This window comes from Bos taurus, chromosome 23, assembly GCF_002263795.3.
Source record: "Bos taurus isolate L1 Dominette 01449 registration number 42190680 breed Hereford chromosome 23, ARS-UCD2.0, whole genome shotgun sequence".
NCBI lineage: Eukaryota > Metazoa > Chordata > Mammalia > Artiodactyla > Bovidae > Bos > Bos taurus.
In genome coordinates, this window is record NC_037350.1 from 31,504,780 (window position 1) to 31,524,711 (window position 19,932).

A 19,932-nucleotide genomic window follows, 5' to 3' on the forward strand; every position below is an offset into this window, starting at 1 on the left:
TTCTAAAGGCAAGACAATGTGGAAGCACTATCAACTTTCATTGTTTATTAATAAGGATAATTATAATTTGTTTCTTAATAAATTGCTTGACAGTATCTCATCATTGCCTGGTGTTTATTCCTATGTAGTATCATTATGACAACTAAACTTCACTTTTTGAGTCATTAATTTCTACTTTTCTTAAAAACAGATGATGAAAATCTGTGCAGTTGATTGTCATTGCTGAGAAGTTTCACAGGGCTTATTAAGGCAAAACTTACCCCAATGAATTTCTTGGTATTCAAAAACACAGGGTCAGTTTTTGAAAAACTGCCTAGATTGAAGGGAAAAATTGTATCAAGCTTAGATATAGATATCTATCAAGCTTAGATAGAGATGAAACACAGAGTTAAATTGATGATCTTTTTCATTGTTCTCATCTCAGGGCTCATTTTGAAATAAGTGCTTGACCTGTGCAGGTGCTGTATTTGCTTATGATGCTTACAGAGGTGAAGCATCATATATCCACTGGTCCAGCACATAGAACCCAGGAAGAAGGTATTTCGAAGAACCATGAATGTGAGAAAGAACCATCTAGTTAGGTCATCCATTTATTTCCCAAATGAAGCAGGACTCTGGATAGAGATCTATTCCTTAAGGCTGTAACTGAGATTACTAAGTTAGAAGATATGAGTAGATTAAGCATCCAGATGTATAGAAAGGAATAAAAGACGTACAGTGGGTTTCTGGCTTTAAATGATGCCCAGTAAGAGCTACCAGGGTAATGGTGATGGCTTGAAGAATGCTTAAACAACTTGTCAAACAGATGGAAAGGTCACATGCTACTCTGTGTAGGCAAGCATTTGTCTTACATATAATATCATCTATGAGAGTTCTGAACCCCAAAGCTGCTCCTGCCTCAGGGATTCCTGTAGTACAAACTAGAAACATATAAACCAAGGATAAGTGGGTTATTATGAGGCATATGAACCTCTGTTTGATGCTCACAAAGAAAATATGAGGGTAGCACACAAAGAGAATGGCATTCCCCAAAACACCAAGTCCAGTTTGAAAGAGAAAAGCAATTCCCAGGATGCCATCCATTGAAATCATTCTGACATTTCATAGATTGAAGGACTTCAGGATAAACTTCTGACTGTGTGGATCACAACAAACTGTGGAAAATTCTTAGAGATGGGAATACCAGACCACCTGACCCGCCTCCTGAGAAATCTGTATGCAGGTCAAGAAGCAACAGTTCGAACTGGATATGGAACAGCAGACTGGTTCCAAATCAGGAAAGGAGTACATCAAGGCTGTATTTTGTGACCCTGCTTATTTAATTTATATGCAGAATACATCACGTGAAATGCCAGGCAGAATGAAGCACAAGCTGGAATCAAAATTGCTGGGAGAAAGATCAATAACCTCAGATACACAGATGACACCACCCTTATAGCAGAAAGTGAAGAAGACCTAAAGAGCCTCTTGATGAAAGTGAAAGAGAGTGAAAAAGTTGGCTTAAAACTCAACATTCAGAAAACTAAGATCATGGCATCTAGTCCCATCACTTCTTGGCAAATAGACGGGGGAACAATGGAAACAGTGAGAGACTTTATTTTATTGGGCTCCAAAATCAGTGCAGATGGTGACTGCAGCCACAAAATTAAAATGTTTGCTCCTTGGAAGAAAAGCTATGACTAACCTAGATAGCATATTAAAAAGCAGAGACATTATTTTGCCAACTAAGGTCCTTCTAGTCAAAGGTATGGTTTTCCAGTAGTCATGTATGGATGTGAGAGTTGGACTATAAAGAAAGCTCAGTGCTGAAGAAGTGATGCTTTTGAACTGTGGTGTTGAAGAAGACTCTTGAGAGTCCTTTGGACTGCAAGGAGATCCAACCAGTCAATCCTAAAGGAAATCAGTCTTGAATATTCTTTGGAAGGACTGATGCTGAGGCTGAAACTCCAATACTTTGGCCACCTCATGCGAAGAGTTGACTCATTGGAAAAGACCCTGATGCTGGGAGGGATTGGGGGCAGCAGGAGAAGGGGATGGCAGATGGCTGGATGGCATCCCTGACTCAATGGACATGAGTTTGAGTAAGCTCGAGGAGTTGGTGATGGACAGGGAAGCCTGGCGCGCTGCAGTCCATGCGGTTGCAAAGAGTCAGACATGACTGAGTGATTGAACTGAACTGAATCTGTTTTTTTAAATTCCTCATTTTAGTAATTATTTCCTGTGACCTCAAGAGGCATTAAACTAGTAGAGAGTAAAGGGAGATGGAGGTGTACAAAGAAGTATTGTGTGGGTGTTAGAAGAAAAATAGTAAGTATGGGAAAAATAAGAAGAGATACAAACTATGTGTATAAGAGGAAAGTGTTAGAAAAGGAAAACATTTACAGAAGAAAGAGAAAGGGTGAGGAGGGAAAGTGGTGAACTCAGGAGAAATGGTAATGAGGAAATGACAAAAAGCAAAGTTAGGGAGGAAGTTTAGCATTGAAAAACATATCACAAGGGAAATTAAAGCCCATCAAAATGTAGTGGGAAGGGAAGAAATGAAAGAAAAGGTGCGAGTACAGTAGACTGGGATGAGAGAACCAGGCACTTAGCATGTCCTTCCTTCTTCCTTGGTGAATTGCAATTATGACCTTCAGCAATTTTCTGCTCCTTCTTCTGCCACCAGGCTACTGGTAAAGGCATAGTGATTCATTTAGGAAGATAAATATTAATAAGTGCTGTTTTGTGAGTCAATAAATTTAAGGCAGTTCACTCATGGTTTTTGGGCTCTGCATGTGAAGCAATTTCCCACACTGAACACCTTATTACTGAATGAACTGGTATGCAGAAAGCTTGAAGATTTACATGTGCGTGGGTCTATTACTTTAAAGATTGAGAAAGAAATATTTAAAGATCAGTATATCATGGAACAACAGACTGGTTCCAAATAGGAAAAGGAGTAGGTCAAGGCTGTATATTGTCACCCTGCTTATTTAACTTCTATGCAGAGTACATCATGAGAAACGCTGGACTGGAAGAAGCACAAGCTGGAATCAAGATTGCCAGGAGAAATATCAGTAACCTCAGATAGGCAGATGACACCACCCTTATGGCAGAAAGTGAAGAAGAACTAAAGAGCCTCTTGATGAAAGTGAAAGTGGAGAGTGAAAAACTTGGCTTAAAGCTCAACATACAGAAAACGAAGATAATGGCATCCAGTCCCATCACTTCATGGGAAATAGATGGGGAAACAGTGGAAACAGTGTCAGACTTTATTTTTTGGGCTCCAAAATCACTGCAGATGGTGACTGCAGCCATGAAATTAAAAGACGCTTACTCCTTGGAAGGAAAGTTATGACCAACCTAGATAGCATATTAAAAAGCAGAGACATCACTTTGCCAACAAAGGTCCATCTAGTCAAGGCTATTGTTTCCCCAGTAGTCATGTATGGATGTGAGAGTTGAACTGTGAAGAAAGCTGAGAGCCAAAGAATTCATGCTTTTGAACTGTGGTGTTGGAGAAGATTCTTGAGAGTCCCTTGGACTGCAAGGAGATCCAACCAGTCCATTCTAAAGGAGATCAGTCCTGGGTGTTCATTGGAAGGACTGATGCTGAAGCTGAAACTCCAGTACTTTGGCCACCTCATGCAAAGAATTGACTCACTGGAAAAGACTCTGATGCTGGGAGGGATTGGGGGCAGGAGGAGAAGGGAATGACAGAGGATGAGATGGCTGGATGGCATCACTGACTCGATGGACGTGAGTCTGAGTGAACTCCGGGAGTTGGTGATGGACAGGGAGACCTGGCGTGCTGCAATTCATGGGGTCACAAAGAGCTGGACACGACTGAGCGATTGAACTGAACTGAACTGAACTGATATATTCCAGTGAGCTTCCCTTAATGTTCTAATCCATTGGTTAAAATAACATTATTTAGAACACATTGTTCCACATTCCATGAGAATTCAGCATTTCTAAATAATTAAGCATTGCTAATTGTGTTGGTTGCTTTAGGGTTATTTGAAAACTGTGAAAAGAATCTTGTGAATGGGCTACATGTGGTTAAAACAACTTTCATTTTAAATGAACCATTTGTAAAAATGTGAAAGTCAAGGCAGCAACTTAGATATTTCAAACTGGTGGTCCAAGGCCTAATTTAAGAACAAGCCTGTACCGGTTTTCCATTGAGAAATATGTGAAACTAAATTTAAAATAGAAATATAAAAGATAGTTTTAAGAGGAAAATTAATAGTACTGCTAGGTAGTAACCTAGTAGGTAGTAGCAGGTTAGTAGCATTGGTAGTAACCTGCTAGGAAATTACAAGTGTGATTTTGAGAATATTTAAAATTTTGGGGTCACTCAATTTTTCAAATATAAGCCTCATATTTTCCCACCCACTAGGAAGGTAGCCTCCCACTTTATCTTTTAAGGACTTTTCAAAGAGTTGTTGTTCAGTCAGTCATTCGTGTCTGACTCTTTGCAACCCCGTGGACTGTAGCACACCAGGCTTCCCAATCCTTCACTATCTCTTGGAGTTTGCTCAAACTCATGTCCATCGAGTCGGTGATGCCATCCAGCCATCTCATCCTCTGTTGTCCCCTTCTCCTCCTGCCTTCCATCTTGCCCAGCATTAGGGTCTTTTCAAATGAGTCAGTTCTTCGCATCAGATGGCCAAAGTATTGGAGCCTCAGCTTCAGTATCAGTCCTTTCAATGAATATTCAGGATTGACTTCCTTCAAGATTGACTGGTTTGATCTCCTTTCTGTTCAACGAACTCTCAAGAGTCCTCTAGCACCGCAGTTTGAAAGCATCGGTTCTTCAGCACTCAGCCTTCTTTACAGTCCAACACTCATATCCATACATGACTACTGGAAAAACCATAGCTTTGACTAGACAGACTGTTTTTGGCAAAGTGATGTCTCTGCTTTTTAATACGTTGTCTAGGTTTGTCATAGCTTTTCTTTCAAGGAGCAAGCATCTTTTAATTTCATGACTGAAGTCACTGTCCTCAATGATTTTAGAGTACCAAAAAATAAAGTCTCTAACTGTTTCCATTGTTTCCCCATCTACTTGCCATGAGGTGACAGGACCAGATGCCATAATCTGAGTTTCTTGAATGTTGAGTTTCAAACCAACTTTTTCATTCTCCTCTTTCACCTTCATCAAGATGCTCTTTAGTTCCTCTTCACTTTTTACCATTAGGGTGGTGTCATCTTCATATCCGAGATTATTGATTTCTCCCGGCAATCTCCCGGCAATCTTCCAGCCTGTGATTCATCCAGCCCAGCATTTCGCACGATGTACTCTGCATATAAGTTAAATAAGCAGAGTGACAATACACAGCATTGATTTACTCCTTGCCTAATTTTGAACCAGTCCATTGTTCCACATCTGTTTCTATGCTTCTTGACCTGCACTCAGGTTTCTCAGGAAGCAGGTAAGGTGATCTGGCATTCCCATCTCTTGAAGAATTTTTCACCATTTGCTGTGATCCACACAAAGAAAGGTTTTATTTTAGTGTGATCAATGAAGCAGATGTTTTCCTGGAATTCCTTTGCTTTCTCTATGACCCAGTGAATGTTGGCAATTTGATCTCTGGTTACTCTACCTTTGCTAAATCCAGCTTGTACATCTGCATGTTCTCGGTTCACATACTGCTGAAATCTAGCTTGAAGGATTTTGAGCATAACCTTACTAGCATGTGAAATGAGCACAATTGTGCAGTAGTTTGAATATTCTTTGGCATTGCCCTTCTTTGGGACTGGAATGAAAACTGACCTTTTTCAGTCCTGTGGCCACTGCTAAGTTTTCTAAATTTGCTGACATAGGTAAAGATGGTCAAAAATAAAGTAAGTCCTGAGGAGGTAATGTACAACATGCTGATTTTTTTTTAAAAGAGGTTACACTGAAAATATACTAAAATGGACAGTATGTTGGGTCATAATTGAAGCCTCGCTTCAAAGGACCAGAAGCATTCACTTTGCTATTGGTTACAGTGCATTATACTAGAAATCAATAATAAAAAGGTTATCAGATAATCTATACCTGCTTGGAAATTATGGAACATACTCCTAAATAACACGTGTCAAAACAGAAACCACAATAAAAAATAAATATTTTTACTCAATTATATAGGCACATCATATTAAAATTTGTGGATGGTGTAAAAGAAAAAGGAAATTTTATAGATGTGAATGCACTTCAGAACATAAGAATGCCTGAAAATATGTAGACTAATCTTCCATCTCAAAAAAACTGAGCAAAAGAATAGGAACTCAAACTCAAAGGAAGCACAAGCAAAACAAAAAGGGATGCACAAGAAAATAAACATACAGTGGGAGATAATTAACAAAGCACCAAGAATGGCTCTTTGAAATACATTCTTGTCAAATGCAAATAAAATAGTCACCAAAGTAGACCATGTCCTGAGCCATCAAATGAGTATCTGTAAATTTAAAATTGAAATTTCACAAAATACCAAATTAGAAATCAACAACAAACATACCAAAAATTTACAGATATTTGGAAATAAAAAATAACCCATGGGTCAAGGAATAAGTCAAGTGAGAATGAAAATATTTAAACTATAAGATAATAGAAGGATAACATAATAAAATCCACAAAAGAAAATACACATACAAAATTGTATGAAGGAAAACACAGAGCTCTGAAGAGAAATTTATTTATTTATTTTTTAAATTTATTTGGCTGTGCCAGTTCTTAGTCACAGCATGCAAACTCTTATTTGTGGCATGTGGGTTCTAGTTCCCTGACCAGAGATCAAACCCAGGTCCGCTGCAGTGGGAGACTGAGTGTTAGCCACTGGACCATCAGGGATGTCCTGAAATGAGAAATTTAAAAGTCAGGGATCCGTTTCCACATTAATCAGATAGAAAAAAGAAAAAATTCAAACCAAAACAGTAGAAGAAAGGAAAGAGTAACACTAAGAGAGTGAAAAATAATTAAAATATAATAGCAAAATAGGGAAAATGAACAAAATAAAAAGTTGTTAGTAAACTTGACAAACCTCTAGCAAGCTGTTGGGAAAGTAGCTGGATGCCCCATGAGTCCTGATGTGCCAAGTTTTCTCTGCTTGAAAAAACTTTGGTCACCCTCCTGAACCTTCTCCTAGGCCCGTCTGTGCACTCGCTTGAGAATTCCAGTTTTAGCAAGAACAGTGTGTGTCAATTTAACCAGAAATCCACCACCATGACCTGTGATTGCCCTCAATTTCTGATCCATTTCCTCATCCTCCACCATCCCCCAGGTGATGTCTGATCTCTGAGGATACAATAAACCTGGATCTACAGGTGTTTCATAAAATCTGGAAAATGGAACAAATGTTTTGTCAATGCAGAGTGGAGAGCTGTCGCCCTAGAATACAGAATGTACCAGAGAATAGTCCCTCTAGTGACAGAATCTAACAGAAAACCAGCCAGCAAAGGGGAAATGTGTTTTGCAGAATCACAGCCCAAGCATCCCCAAAGTGCAACACACAATTGGGACCTATGAGATTCATATCATATATTTTTATGCTAAGCTCACGTGCTTATATGAGTTTTCCTATTCTAGATTACCCTACTGAAAAGATTTTTAAATCTTATTTCCAAACTTTATTACATGGGTAACTTTATGTCTTTACATATTTTCTGTAAAGTAAATTCAATAGAATTATTTCGCATGTCTTCTACCTATTCTTTTATTCCCTTGGGCTTCAGATCCAAATCTGAGTATCTAGACCTGTCTCAGTTACTGAGAACTTAGAGATTTTCTGCTTATCCCTTTAAACCATGATTCTCAGAGTTTCTTCTACACCCTAATTTATCATGCTATTTTTGATAATAACTTTTAAAACCAACTAAAATATATTAGGTGAACATCAAGCTACTCTCACATCTGTCGATGAATTATAGTAAATAATATTTATGACCTAGAAACATGACCCTTGCACTTCTAAATTTCTCCAATGAACTGGACTGTTCATATCAGACTCCCACTTAAAGTTTCTTTATAGAAGACTGCTGCTGCTGCCAAGTCACTTCAGTCGTGTCCGACTCTGTGCGACCCCATGGACAGCAGCCCACCAGGCTCCCCCATCCCTGGGATTCTCCAGGCAAGAACACTGGAGTGGGTTGTCATTTCCTTCTCCAATGCAGCAAAGTGAAAAGTGAAAGAGAAGTCGCTCAGTCATGTCCGACTCTTAGCAACGCCATGGACTGCAGCCCACCAGGCTCCTTCGTCCATGGGATTTTCCAGGCAAGAGTCCTGGAGTAAGGTGCCATTGCCTTCTCCATTATAGAAGACTAGTTAACAATAAATTCTACATTTATACTATCTCTATGGGGATGTAATGGACATAATGTAACATGGGATTAATATTTAGACATGCCAAAACACTAAGATTTAAAATTCAATCAAGCTTCCATTTGATCTAAATTTATAACCACTTAACTAAGTGAAGTAATTGAGAATTACTTTATGTAAGGGAACAAAGATTCCTGGCTGTTTCCAGACCTTTGGAATGAATTTTTTATTTTAAGGTTCAACTAACCCTAAGGATGAATTACTTATATTTTCAAAGTTTTCAAATACATGCAGAAATCCAGTGGTCAAGGGAGAATAACTCGTCATCATAAAGGGAGAATGTGTTGGGTCCAGGAAATCACCTGAGGGAACAAACTTTTGTCAGTGTATGTTTTCCAAAGAAGGGGTAGCAAATGGAAGTCTTTGGACCACGAAATGTCCCTGTGATTCTTGAGAATGTTTAGCACTCTGGTTGTGAAATAGTAGAGCTATGCTTAAGCCAGCTCTGCTTTCAGGTGGGAGAGATGCTCCTAAATTGAGAACATCTTCATGGCATTTCTATTGGGCTCTATTTCTAAAGATGATGGACCATGTACTTTATCAATTTAAGCTGTATTAAAAACTCCTGAAGCTTCCTGAAGACTCAGAAAGTCTGCCAGTCAGGAACCTTTTTCAAAGAAGATCTGGATCAGGAATCATCCTTTGAAGATAATTTGCTTCTGATCCTAGGATTCTTCAGGTTCTCACAGGGCAACTTTGGGCTCTGGATTTCTCGGCCAATCCAAGTTAAACTTCATCCTTCCTTGGTGATCTCATACTTCAGAAGATCTCTGTCACCGTAGGCCTTTCTGAAGTGCCTCCTTTAGAAAAGGCGCCTGTGGATCCTCTTCTAAAGTCACATGTGATCTTGATTTCAATATAGTTTTCATCTGTTTCTCTGCCTCCCTCTCTCTCCATGTCTGTCACTTGTACTGATTTGTACTGTGTTCTTCCGTCTCTCTCCGTGTCTCAGATTCCCTCACTGAGGTCCCCATAAGTCATACACCGGTCCCTGTATACAGCAGAGGGGCATGAAAATATTTGTCTCTTCAGATTGGTCTCTCACGCACCAGCAGACACTTTTAACTTACTGATTTCCTGAGACACCTTCACTCTATCCCTGTTATTCAGTGAAACTTTTCCAAAGACAACTCTAGGAAACATTTGGTAAGATTTTCACTTAATAAGTAAAGATTTTCAGAACCTGATAGGGAATCAGAATCAGAAAGTAAATAAACCCATGGACAAAGTTCCTAACAGATCACAAGGGAATGGCAAAGCACTTCAGTATTCTTGCCTTGAGAACCCCATGAACAGTATGAAAAGGCAAAATGATAGGATACTGAAAGAGGAACTCCCCAGGTCAGTAGGTGCCCAATATGCTACTGGAGATCAGTGGAGAAATAACTCCAGAAAGAATGAAGGGATGGAGCCAGAGCAAAAAGAATACCTAGCTGTGGATGTGACTGGTGATAGAAGCAAGGTCCGATGCTGTAAAGAGCAATATTGCATAGGAACCTGGAATGTCAGGTCCATGAATCAAGGCAAATTGGAAGTGGTCAAACAAGAGATGGCAAGAGTGAATGTCGACATTCTAGGAATCAGCAAACTGAAATGGACTGGAATGGGTGAATTTAACTCAGATGACCATTATATCTACTACTGCAGGCAGGAATCCCTCAGAAGAAATGGAGTAGCCATCATGGTCAACAAGAGTCTGAAATGCAGTACTTGGATGCAATCTCAAAAACCACAGAACGATCTCTGTTCGTTTCCAAGGCAAATCATTCAATACCACAGTAATCCAAGTCTATGCCCCAACCAGTAACACTGAAGAAGCTGAAGTTGAACGGTTCTATGAAGACCTACAAGACCTTTTAGAACTAACACCCCCAAAAGATGTCCTTTTCATTATAGGGGACTGGAATGCAAAAGTAGGAAGTCAAGAAACACCTGGGGTAACTGGCAAATTTGGCCTTAGAATACAGAATGAAGCAGGGCAAAGACTAATAGAGTTTTGCCAAGAAAATGCACTGGTCAGAACAAACACCCTCTTCCAACAACACAAGAGAAGACTCTATACATGGACATCATCAGATGATCAACACCGAAATCAGATTGATTATATTCTTTGCAGCCAAAGATGGAGAAGCTCTATACAGTCAGCAAAAACAAGACCAGGAGCTAACTGTAGCTCAGACCATCAACTCCTTATTGCCAAATTCAGACTGAAATTGAAGAAAGTAGGGAAAACCACTAGACCATTCAGGTATGACCTAAATCAAATCCCTTATGATTATACAGTGGAAGTGAGAAATAGATTTAAGGACCTAGATCTGATAGATAAGAGTGCCTGATGAACTGTGGAATGAGGTTCATGACAGGAGACAGGGATCAAGACCATCCCCATAGAAAAGAAATGCAAAAAAGCAAAATGGCTGTCCGGGGAGGCCTTACAAATACCTGTGAAAAGAAGAGAGGTGAAAGGCAAAGGAGAAAAGGAAAGATAGAAACATCTGAATGCAGAGCTCCAAAGAATAGAAAGAAGAGATAAGAAAGCCTTCTTCAGCGATCAATGCAAAGAAATAGAGGAAAACAACAGAATGGGAAAGACTAGAGATCTCTTCAAGAAAATCAGAGATACCAAAGGAACATTTCATGCAAAGATGGGCTCAATAAAGGACAGAAATGGTATGGACCTAACAGAAGCAGAAGATATTATGAAGAGATGGCATGAATACACAGAAGAACTGTACAAAAAAGATCTTCACGACCCAGATAATCATGATGGTGTGATCACTGACCTAGAGCCAGACATCCTGGAATGTGAAGTTAAGTGGGCCTTAGAAAGCATCACTACGAACAAAGCTAGTGGAGGTGATGGAATTCCAGTGGAGCTATTCCAAATCCTGAAAGATGATGCTGTGAAAGTGCTGCACTCAATATGCCAGCAAATTTGGAAAACTCAGCAGTGGCCACAGGACTGGAAAAGGTCAGTTTTCATTCCAATCCCAAAGAAAGGCATGTCAAAGAACGCTCAAACTACCGCACAATTGCACTCATCTCACACGCTAGTAAAGTAATGCTCAAAATTCTCCAAGCCAGACTTCAGCAATATGTGAACCGTGAACTTCCTGATGTTCAAGCTGGTTTTAGAAAAGGCAGAGGAACCAGAGATCAAATTGCCAACATCCGCTGGATCATGGAAAAAGCAAGAGAGTTCCAAAAAACATCTATTTCTGCTTTATTGACTATGTCAAAGCCTTTGACTGTGTGGATCACAACAAACTGTGGAAAATTCTGAAAGAGATGGGAATACCAGACCACCCGATCTGCCTCTTGAGAAATTTGTATGCAGGTCAGGAAGCAACAGTTAGAACTGGACATGGAACAACAGACTGGTTCCAAATAGGAAAAGGAGTACGTCAAGGCTGTATATTGTTACCCTGCTTATTTAACTTATACGCAGAGTACATCATGAGAAATGCTGGACTGGAAGAAACACAAGCTGCAATCAAGATTGCCGGGAGAAATATCAAGAACCTCAGATATGCAGATGACACCACCCTTATGGCAGAAAGTGAAGAGGAACTCAAAAGCCTCTTGATGAAATTGAAAGTGGAGAGTGAAAAACTTGGCTTAAAGCTCAACATTCAGAAAATGAAGATCATGGCACCCGGTCCCATCACTTCATGGGAAATAGATGGGGAAACAGTGTCAGACTTTATTTTTCTGGGCTCCAAAATCACTGCAGATGGTGATTGCAGCCATGAAATTAAAAGACGCTTACTCCTTGGAAGGAAAGTTATGACCAACCTAGATAGCATATTCAAAAGCAGAGGCATTACTTTGCCAACAAAGGTCTATCCGGTCAAGGCTATGGTTTTTCCTGTGGTCATGTATGGATGTGAGAGTTGGACTATGAAGGAAGCTGAGCACCGAAGAATTGATGCTTTTGAACTGTGGTGTTGGAAAAGACTCTTGAGAGTCCCTTGGACTGCAAGGACATCCAACCAGTCCATTCTGAAGGAGATCAGCCCTGGGATTTCTTTGGAAGGAATGATGCTAAAGCGGAAACTCCAGTACTTTGGCCACCTCATGCGAAGAGTTGACTCACTGGAAAAGACTCTGATGCTGGGAGGGATTGGGGGCAAAAGGAGAAGGGGACGACAGAGGATGAGATGGCTGGATGGCATCACTGACTCGATGGACTTGAGTCTGAATGAACTCCAGGAGTTGGTGATGGACAGGGAGGCCTGGCATTTTGCGATTCATGGGGTCGCAAAGAGTCGGACACAACTGAGCGACTGACCTGACCTGAACAAATCACATCCGTCAAAGCCGGCCCTGGGTGGGCTTGAACCACCAACCTTTTGGTTAACAGCCAAAGGTGCTAACTGATTGCGCCACAGAGCCAGACACTATAGAGTTTCTTTTCCAAGGATGTTATTTTTTGTTTAAACTGTATATAACATTTTAGAAATGCATCTTTTGCTGGGTAATAATACAGATATTATCCCTAGTAGAGAAAAAGTGGAGTGTCAATTAAGTGGGCTGGGATGCGTAACTGTTGTTTACCCAAACATGAGCTTATTCTAAGGAAAGACATCCAGACAGAACTTATTCTCATTTCAGTGAGAGAGTTTTCGCTAATAATTCAATTGACGGAAAACCCCTCGAAGGATTCCGTAGACACGAAGATAAATTAAATGGGAAAGACACGAGTAAGAGCAACAAAGATGGGTAAATAATTTAGAAGAAAATCTGTTGTTAAGTTTTCCAATAGAAAGTTGGAAAAGTTGAGGGTAAACAAATGACCATCACCAAAGCCAAGCCTACCAAGTTGTTCCTTGAAAAGAATTCAGGCGAGGGCTTCCTTTAGGTGAGTAGTTTGGGCACTTTCACATTTAGTTAAGTGAAAGCCGTAACTCTGGTCTCCATTGTCTTATTATTTCATATTAACTAGTGCTTTATTATGAATTTCTGTCCTGAATGTTCAAATGGGTGCAATAGTATCAATAAAATGTACCTAAAAGTGCACGGCATTTTTCATTAGGTTGTTTATTTTCTCTTTATATATATAGTATATATTATATAAATATATAAAAATATATTTAAAATATAGACCCTTAACTCAATCACACACAGTAGCTCACGGGTGGGATGAGTGGGCAGGAACTGACAAGAGTCCCAGTTATTCTCAGGTCCCTTGAGACCAGTCCTGGGTCACTGCCTGGTCTTCGCCCTGGAAGCTGCCACCCATTGAAGCCCTCACGCACTGAAGCCCTTGTACACCAGATGTGCTTCTCAAACACATTTTCTTGTCCTTCCCTCCCCTTTTACCCTTCCCCTGTGGTTTCTAGGGTAATTCCAACCACTCCCTCCCATATCCTGCAGTATCCTGAGACACAACTGGTGTTTGTGCCTGCGCCAGGCTCCTTTGTAAGTTCTTCTGCATCCTCCTGAGTGATTTCACGCCTGAGAGGGGAGGCTGAGGAAAGGGAAAGCCAAAACACTTTACATTGCTGTTCACGGAAGCTTAGTTCAAGTCTCACAGGTATTCCGCATTTTAACATATTAAAAAAAAAATTAGAGCCTAGAAAAGCAAACTCTTTAACCGATTATTTTCCATTTCATTCCCCCTGGCTGAGTTTATTACTCAAATCGCTTTGTGTGTGGTGAAGGAAATGGCAACCCACTCCAGTATTCTTGCCTGGAGAATCCTAGGGACAGAGGAGCCTGGTGGGCTGCCATCTATGGAACCACACAGAGTTGGACACGACTGAAGTGACTTAGCAGCAGCAGCAGCAGCAGCTTTGTGTGGGTGTGAGAATGGTGGACACATTTACCAAAAAGGAAGAAAATTACCACTTCTGCTGGGAGTTGGAGGTGGGACTCCCTCTTAAAGGTTGGGAAATCTAATTAACACAGAATCTTCCTCTGCTGAGGATAGGGTCACATCAAATAAACCCATCTAAGTTGAAAGCATCTGTAATTCCAAAATGCATTTAATATACCTAACCTACTGAACAGCGTAATGTAGCCTGGTGGTGGTGGTGTAGTTGCCAAATCTATCAGACTAGGCTCCTCTGTCCATGGGATTCTCCAGGCAAGAATACTGGAGTGAGTTGCCATTTCCTTTTCCAGGGGATCTTCCTGACCCAGGAATCAAAGCCGGGTCTCCTGCATTGCAGGCAGATGATTTACCAACTCTACCCTAAATGTGCTCAGAACACTTTCATTAGTTGGGCAAAATCTAACCTAAAGCCTATTTCATAACTGTGTTGATTATCTCATATTATTTATTGAATACTGTACTGAGAGTGAAAAGTAATCATTTACCCTTATGATTGAATGGCTGCCCAGCTCCAGGAGAGTATCACACCACTTATCAATGGCACTAGCCATGGAAAAGATCAAAATTCAAAATTGGAAGTAGTTTCTACTGAATGTGCACCACCTTTGCACTGAAGATAAAAAATTAAACACTGAACCATTTTAAGTCAGGGACCACAAGCAATCCACTGAAACATTAACTCTTAGGGAAACGGCACATTCCTGAGGCTTAGACAAAGGGTTTTTCCCCTTTCAACTCTATAGTATTGTTACAAGACTACTTCCAGAGATAAGAAGAACAATGTAAAAGTAAACTGAGGAAGAGTGCTTTGTGATTTTTGGACATTTTCAGGAATTTCATATGCCTGGACACACCTATCAAGAGCCCTCCTACTCTCTTTAGCAGAATCCCATTCCTCATCTTACCAATTTATCATTTTCTGCAAATGCAGGGTCCTACCTTCTTGGATGGTGTGTAACTAAGTTGATTCAAAGAATTCATTGCAACAATAGGTTCCTAACTTAGTCTAACAGTCTAATCATATAGGGGATGGTTGAGTGCTGTATCACCCAGTTTGCAACACTTGGTATTAGATTAATCCATTCATATTTGCAGTAACTCTTCACTATATGTTACATGATGTTCATGCAATAAACATTTACCATATACACATAGGCAAAGCAACTGGGGAAGATGCTGGTAATAAAAAACATTAAGGAGCAACTTGTGTCACATATAAGCCTAATTTTAATGATGGAAATGTGGAGATGATATGATTTTGTATGCTTGTGTATTAAACAAGTTAACTCATATAAAAAACTTAAGCATTGTTCAAATGGGGACAAAACTGGAAGTATAAAAAAGGTATTTTCCTTTCAAAGGGCTTAGAAGTGAGGGAATCACAATTATAGTTCCTGGGAAATCGATTTCCTTCCACCCATTCTAATTTTCATTTTTCACTCCACTTGTGACTTACCCACCCATAGGTTTGAGCTCTACATGCAGAACTGTTTAAACTTGAGACTGAAATGCTGACTTTGAATATCCTTATATATAACATCAATCTGGAAACACAAGTTCATTCATTCAAAAAATTAAGCCCTACGTGTGTTTTACTGTTAGTAACTTAAGTTTCTTCATCTTCGTATTCTCTATGTAGGAGAAGTGACAACAGATACTCAGAACTTTGAATAAATGAATATAACAGCTTGTCAGATTCTGAAACTGGATCTTCCTGGTTCACATGGAAGACATCATGAAGAGTCCACATGGAATAAACCCAAATGAAATGAGCACAGATGTGTTTGTGTGCTGAGTTTTGAGGACTGTGAAAAATGTTACACCTAACAGATCATAATTCATTTCTTTCCTCCCAAATAAACTGCACTTATCAAGTTGAGATCTTAATAAAATTTGGTTATTTTGAGCCAAAGTAGGTGAATCCACTTGACCCAAAGAACACAATGATAATTACATTGATGACAGTTAAGCAGAAAGAACAAAAAGAACCTAAGAAAATAAATGGCACAAACAAAACTCAAATGACTTTACTATTATTGCTCTAACACTTCCTGTAAGTTTAAATAGCCAGAATTTTAGTCTATTATGAGGCTGTGTATAGATATTTTTCAGTTTTTTGTTGACATCTCAGTTTTCATTTCCCATCAGTGGCTTACATGCATTCTATCACCTCCAGAGCTGCTTTGCATGTTGTTTGTGAACCTTCCCTTGTCTAAGCATAGACAAAATGTATAAATGCACCAGAAGGACATTATGTGTGCATAACTACCTCCTAGGCTTTGCCCACCTTCACAACAGTCTGAACCCAACACGTCATCCATGGAGTTTTGTTTGCAATTATAGGAGTTTATCAGGCTCTTTCAGACTTTGGTTCACTTCTCAGGATGTTGCTGACTTTCCCAGATAGAATCAATCAGGCCTTCCCATGGCCTCACTCTACCTCTTATATACATCTGGCATGATGCCTACAGTACTTCTATACATTTATTTCTTAAACATCTGTCTTTTTTAGCAGTCTATAAGACTTACACCAAGGGCCATGTGTCCTCATATAGTGACTTAGTAAACGTTGAATTAAATAAGTGTTAACAACAAGGCCTAAGAAACTGATTAGATAGGTAAATGTTGAATTAGATAAGTGTTAACAACATGGCCTAAGAAACTGATTAGATGGAAAACTATCCAGGTTAAAACGGAGGGAGGTATCCTGTGTCCAGAAGATGGAGTGAAGGTGGGTGAATTCTGTCCAACACACAAGTTGGAACTTATCCAATGACCATCTCCACCCCCCCACGCCATAAACTACAAAGGTATGTTTAAAAATATGTATTTACATATCTTTTTCTATTCTATAAATATATTTTGAAGGTGGCTCCCAAGCCACTCTAGCCCATTAACCCCTGTCCCTATTAATCTTTTCTAAACAAAAAGGATGTTGCTGCTGCCCAATAATGTGGTTGGTAAACAGCTGTCTGGACTAGCCATTATCACTCTAATTCAAGGTAAAGGCTGTTCCTGGGGCCAGAAAGTAGGACTTTTCAAGGGTCCCAGTGGGCAGAAGGCAGGAAGCCAAGAACTGAACAAGGTAAAACAGACATGAGCAGACTAGCATAATCATGCTGGTAAGAACTAAGTGCCTCAGCCAGGCATGTACAGGAGCTGGAAGGAGGAAGAGGAGAGGCCTACAAAACTTCTGAGGAACTCACCAGACTCCTGGTTTGAGAAACACAACAGAATGTCCGCCTGGGTAGTCATTATAAGGTAGACAGGACGCTGGGCTGGGCTAGGAGGTGGAAGGGGCCTCTCTGACCCTCAAGAGTTCCTGGCCGGTGAGGAGTTCCCCCTGCTTTCTGAGGGTGTAGGGGCTCCAAAGATCTTGGCAAGAAGCCCTCGGTTGGAGCGGGCCTGGTCCTGAGCGTTAGCCAGGCGAGCTCGTTCACGCCCCCCTGGCCGAGCTGCCTTCCGGGCCCTCATCTCCTGCTCAGTAGGACGCTGGGCAAAGGCCCAGGAACCATTCGGGCGGGTAGAGTCCCCATCAGCCGCAAGAAAACGCTGTCCGCGCTCCACACTTCGAAGATAGAAGTCAGTCTCACGCTTGGCCTGGGCAACCTCAGCCCTCAGACGCTGCCTGCGCACCTGGCGCTCAAAAGCAAGATGCTCGCTGAGGTGGGACCAGGTAAAACGGTGCAGGTACTGTGGACAGGAAAACAAGAAAAGATCTGAGTAAGGCAGATCACAGATGGGGAGTTGATGGAAGGGATGGGCGCCATAAAGATGATAAGGGTGCGTGGGCTGTGGCCGCGAAGGCGAGAGGGTGAGTGGTGCGGCAGACAAGCCAATCCCCTCACCTTGAGGTTCCACAGATCATAACGGAAGGGGCTGCGCCTGCGGGAGCCCATGGGCGTGTTGTGAAGACTGACCGCCACACGCTTGGCTACTCGCTTGTCCCGGAACTCCACCCAGCCCTCCGTGTAGTCCTTGCTGTACTTGGACCGCTTTTTCCCTCCGGCGGCGGAGGCAGCTGCTGCCTTCTTCTTGCGCTTCACGAACCCGTCTGGAGTCCAAGACAAAGCAGTGGTCAAAGAGGCCCATACAGCATCCACTCAACAGCACCTCCCACTCACCAATTCTCCAGACCTCCCCGCAGGCCAGGATCCCACCTTGTCTTTGCCCATAAGTGGCTAACTGTATAGTCCACACTTTACCCCTCATCTAAACTCAACCTTTTCCTCAAATGTTAATTCTTTTATCATTACGTCTGCCCTAATCGTTCTATTTAAAACCTGCACAGGCCCCCAACCCCAATTAGTGACTGAATGGGAGTTGGGCGCGGCCTATCATATACTGTCTCTTGACCTGGGCCTCGACATGACAAAGAGGTATGTTCAGTTTTGTGGAAAAATCACTGAGATTTTAATTCAGGCCGTACTCATTTAACAAACTGGTAAATTCGCCTCAAGAAAGTAGGGTGGGCGGAGCCGAGATTAGAATCCAAAAATTAGCGAAAAATTTAGGCTCAGCTAGGTATACAAAGCTACCCACATTCTGCATTTCAGCCTTCTAAAACGTGCGCGTCACCTACTTACCAAAGAAAACAGACGCAGGTACCCGGCTCCGTCAGCGCCTCCAAGCACGGCTGAGGCAACAAAACACGCACTGTGTATTCAGTGCCAGCGAGTACCACCCCTCTTCCCTCACCATCAAGGCCTGAGCACTTACCCTCAGCCTGGAAAAAAACACGCCCGACCTCCCCGTAGGCGCTGAGAAGGTTCCGTACGTGTAAAGGCCTAAAGCGGGGCGGGATGTGGCCCAGGTACACAATGCCCGGCACTACCCGTTTCTTGCTGCCACCAGCCGCGTCTTCAGATTCCTCCTGTTCCTCCTCTGCCTCTAGTTTCTGGTGACTCCCTTCCAGAGGTCCCAGCTCCGCGGTGTCCAGCTCCAAACCCTCTACCTCCATGCTTGCCGATACGTAAGACAGGGCAGCCGTAAAGCGCCGCGCCTCTGACGCACTCGTGTACGACAGCCTGCGTTTGGTGGGCGGGGCCGGCTCGAGTGACGTCAAACGAAAAGAAAGGACTGTGCCGGAAAGTGCAGGAACTAGCGGAGAGGGCGGAAGTAGGCAGGGTCAGCCGCGAGATACAAAGTGTGAGAGCCTTTGACTCCCGAGCTGAAGAGACAAAGGCGAGGTAGACCCTCCAGCATAATTTATCCTAGAGAATTCCGTGGTGAAATGCAAAAGGAGGGGGATGAGGCATGCTCTTCGGAAATTTTGGAGAACTATTTTGGAAGTGAAGGGAGGTTTCTTTGTATTCTAGCGGTCAAAGTAGCATTTTACCCAAAGGACTCGGGTGAGACTCCAGTTGGGGGATGGCTCAACTTCTGAAGTTTACTGAAATTTCAGTTTTTTAATTAATTAAGTTTGAGTGTTAACTAATTTTCCAAATTTAATTTAGAGATTTGAGTTTTTAAAATTTAAGTTTTGAGAATGTAATTTACCTTTGCAAATAAAAGTTTTAGAAATTTAGTCAGACTTAATGTTTGAAAATTTCACTTGTGACCTTTTCATTTAGTTAAAATCTTTTTTACTTTAAAATATTAATTTAAAATTTGATTTTGTGCATAAATCATCTAAAAGTTTTAACTTGCCACAATTTCTTTTATTTTAAAATTTGGCGCCTGTTTTACATTTGTGTTAATGCATGATTTGTATTTATACTTCTGTTTCAAACATCTATTGGCAAATGTATAC

General features: G+C 41.2%; 1 protein-coding gene and 1 non-coding gene across 3 annotated transcripts; both read right to left on the minus strand.

Moving 5' to 3' along the window:
* Positions 1–6,646: 6,646 nt before the first annotated feature.
* Positions 6,647–19,159, minus strand: ABT1 (activator of basal transcription 1). Of its 2 annotated transcripts, XR_001494899.3 has the most exons (4): positions 18,900–19,159; positions 18,029–18,234; positions 17,387–17,873; positions 6,647–6,821 (listed from the first exon to the last, which is right to left on the minus strand). XR_001494899.3 is itself a non-coding variant. In NM_001076152.2 (3 exon segments), coding segments are annotated over 3 exon segments (828 nt in total). In that variant the 5' UTR covers positions 19,141–19,144; the 3' UTR covers positions 16,192–17,492.
* TRNAN-GUU (transfer RNA asparagine (anticodon GUU)) lies at positions 12,666–12,739 on the minus strand. The gene has a single exon. It is a non-coding gene; the product is annotated as a tRNA-Asn (tRNA).
* Positions 19,160–19,932: the final 773 nt, after the last annotated feature.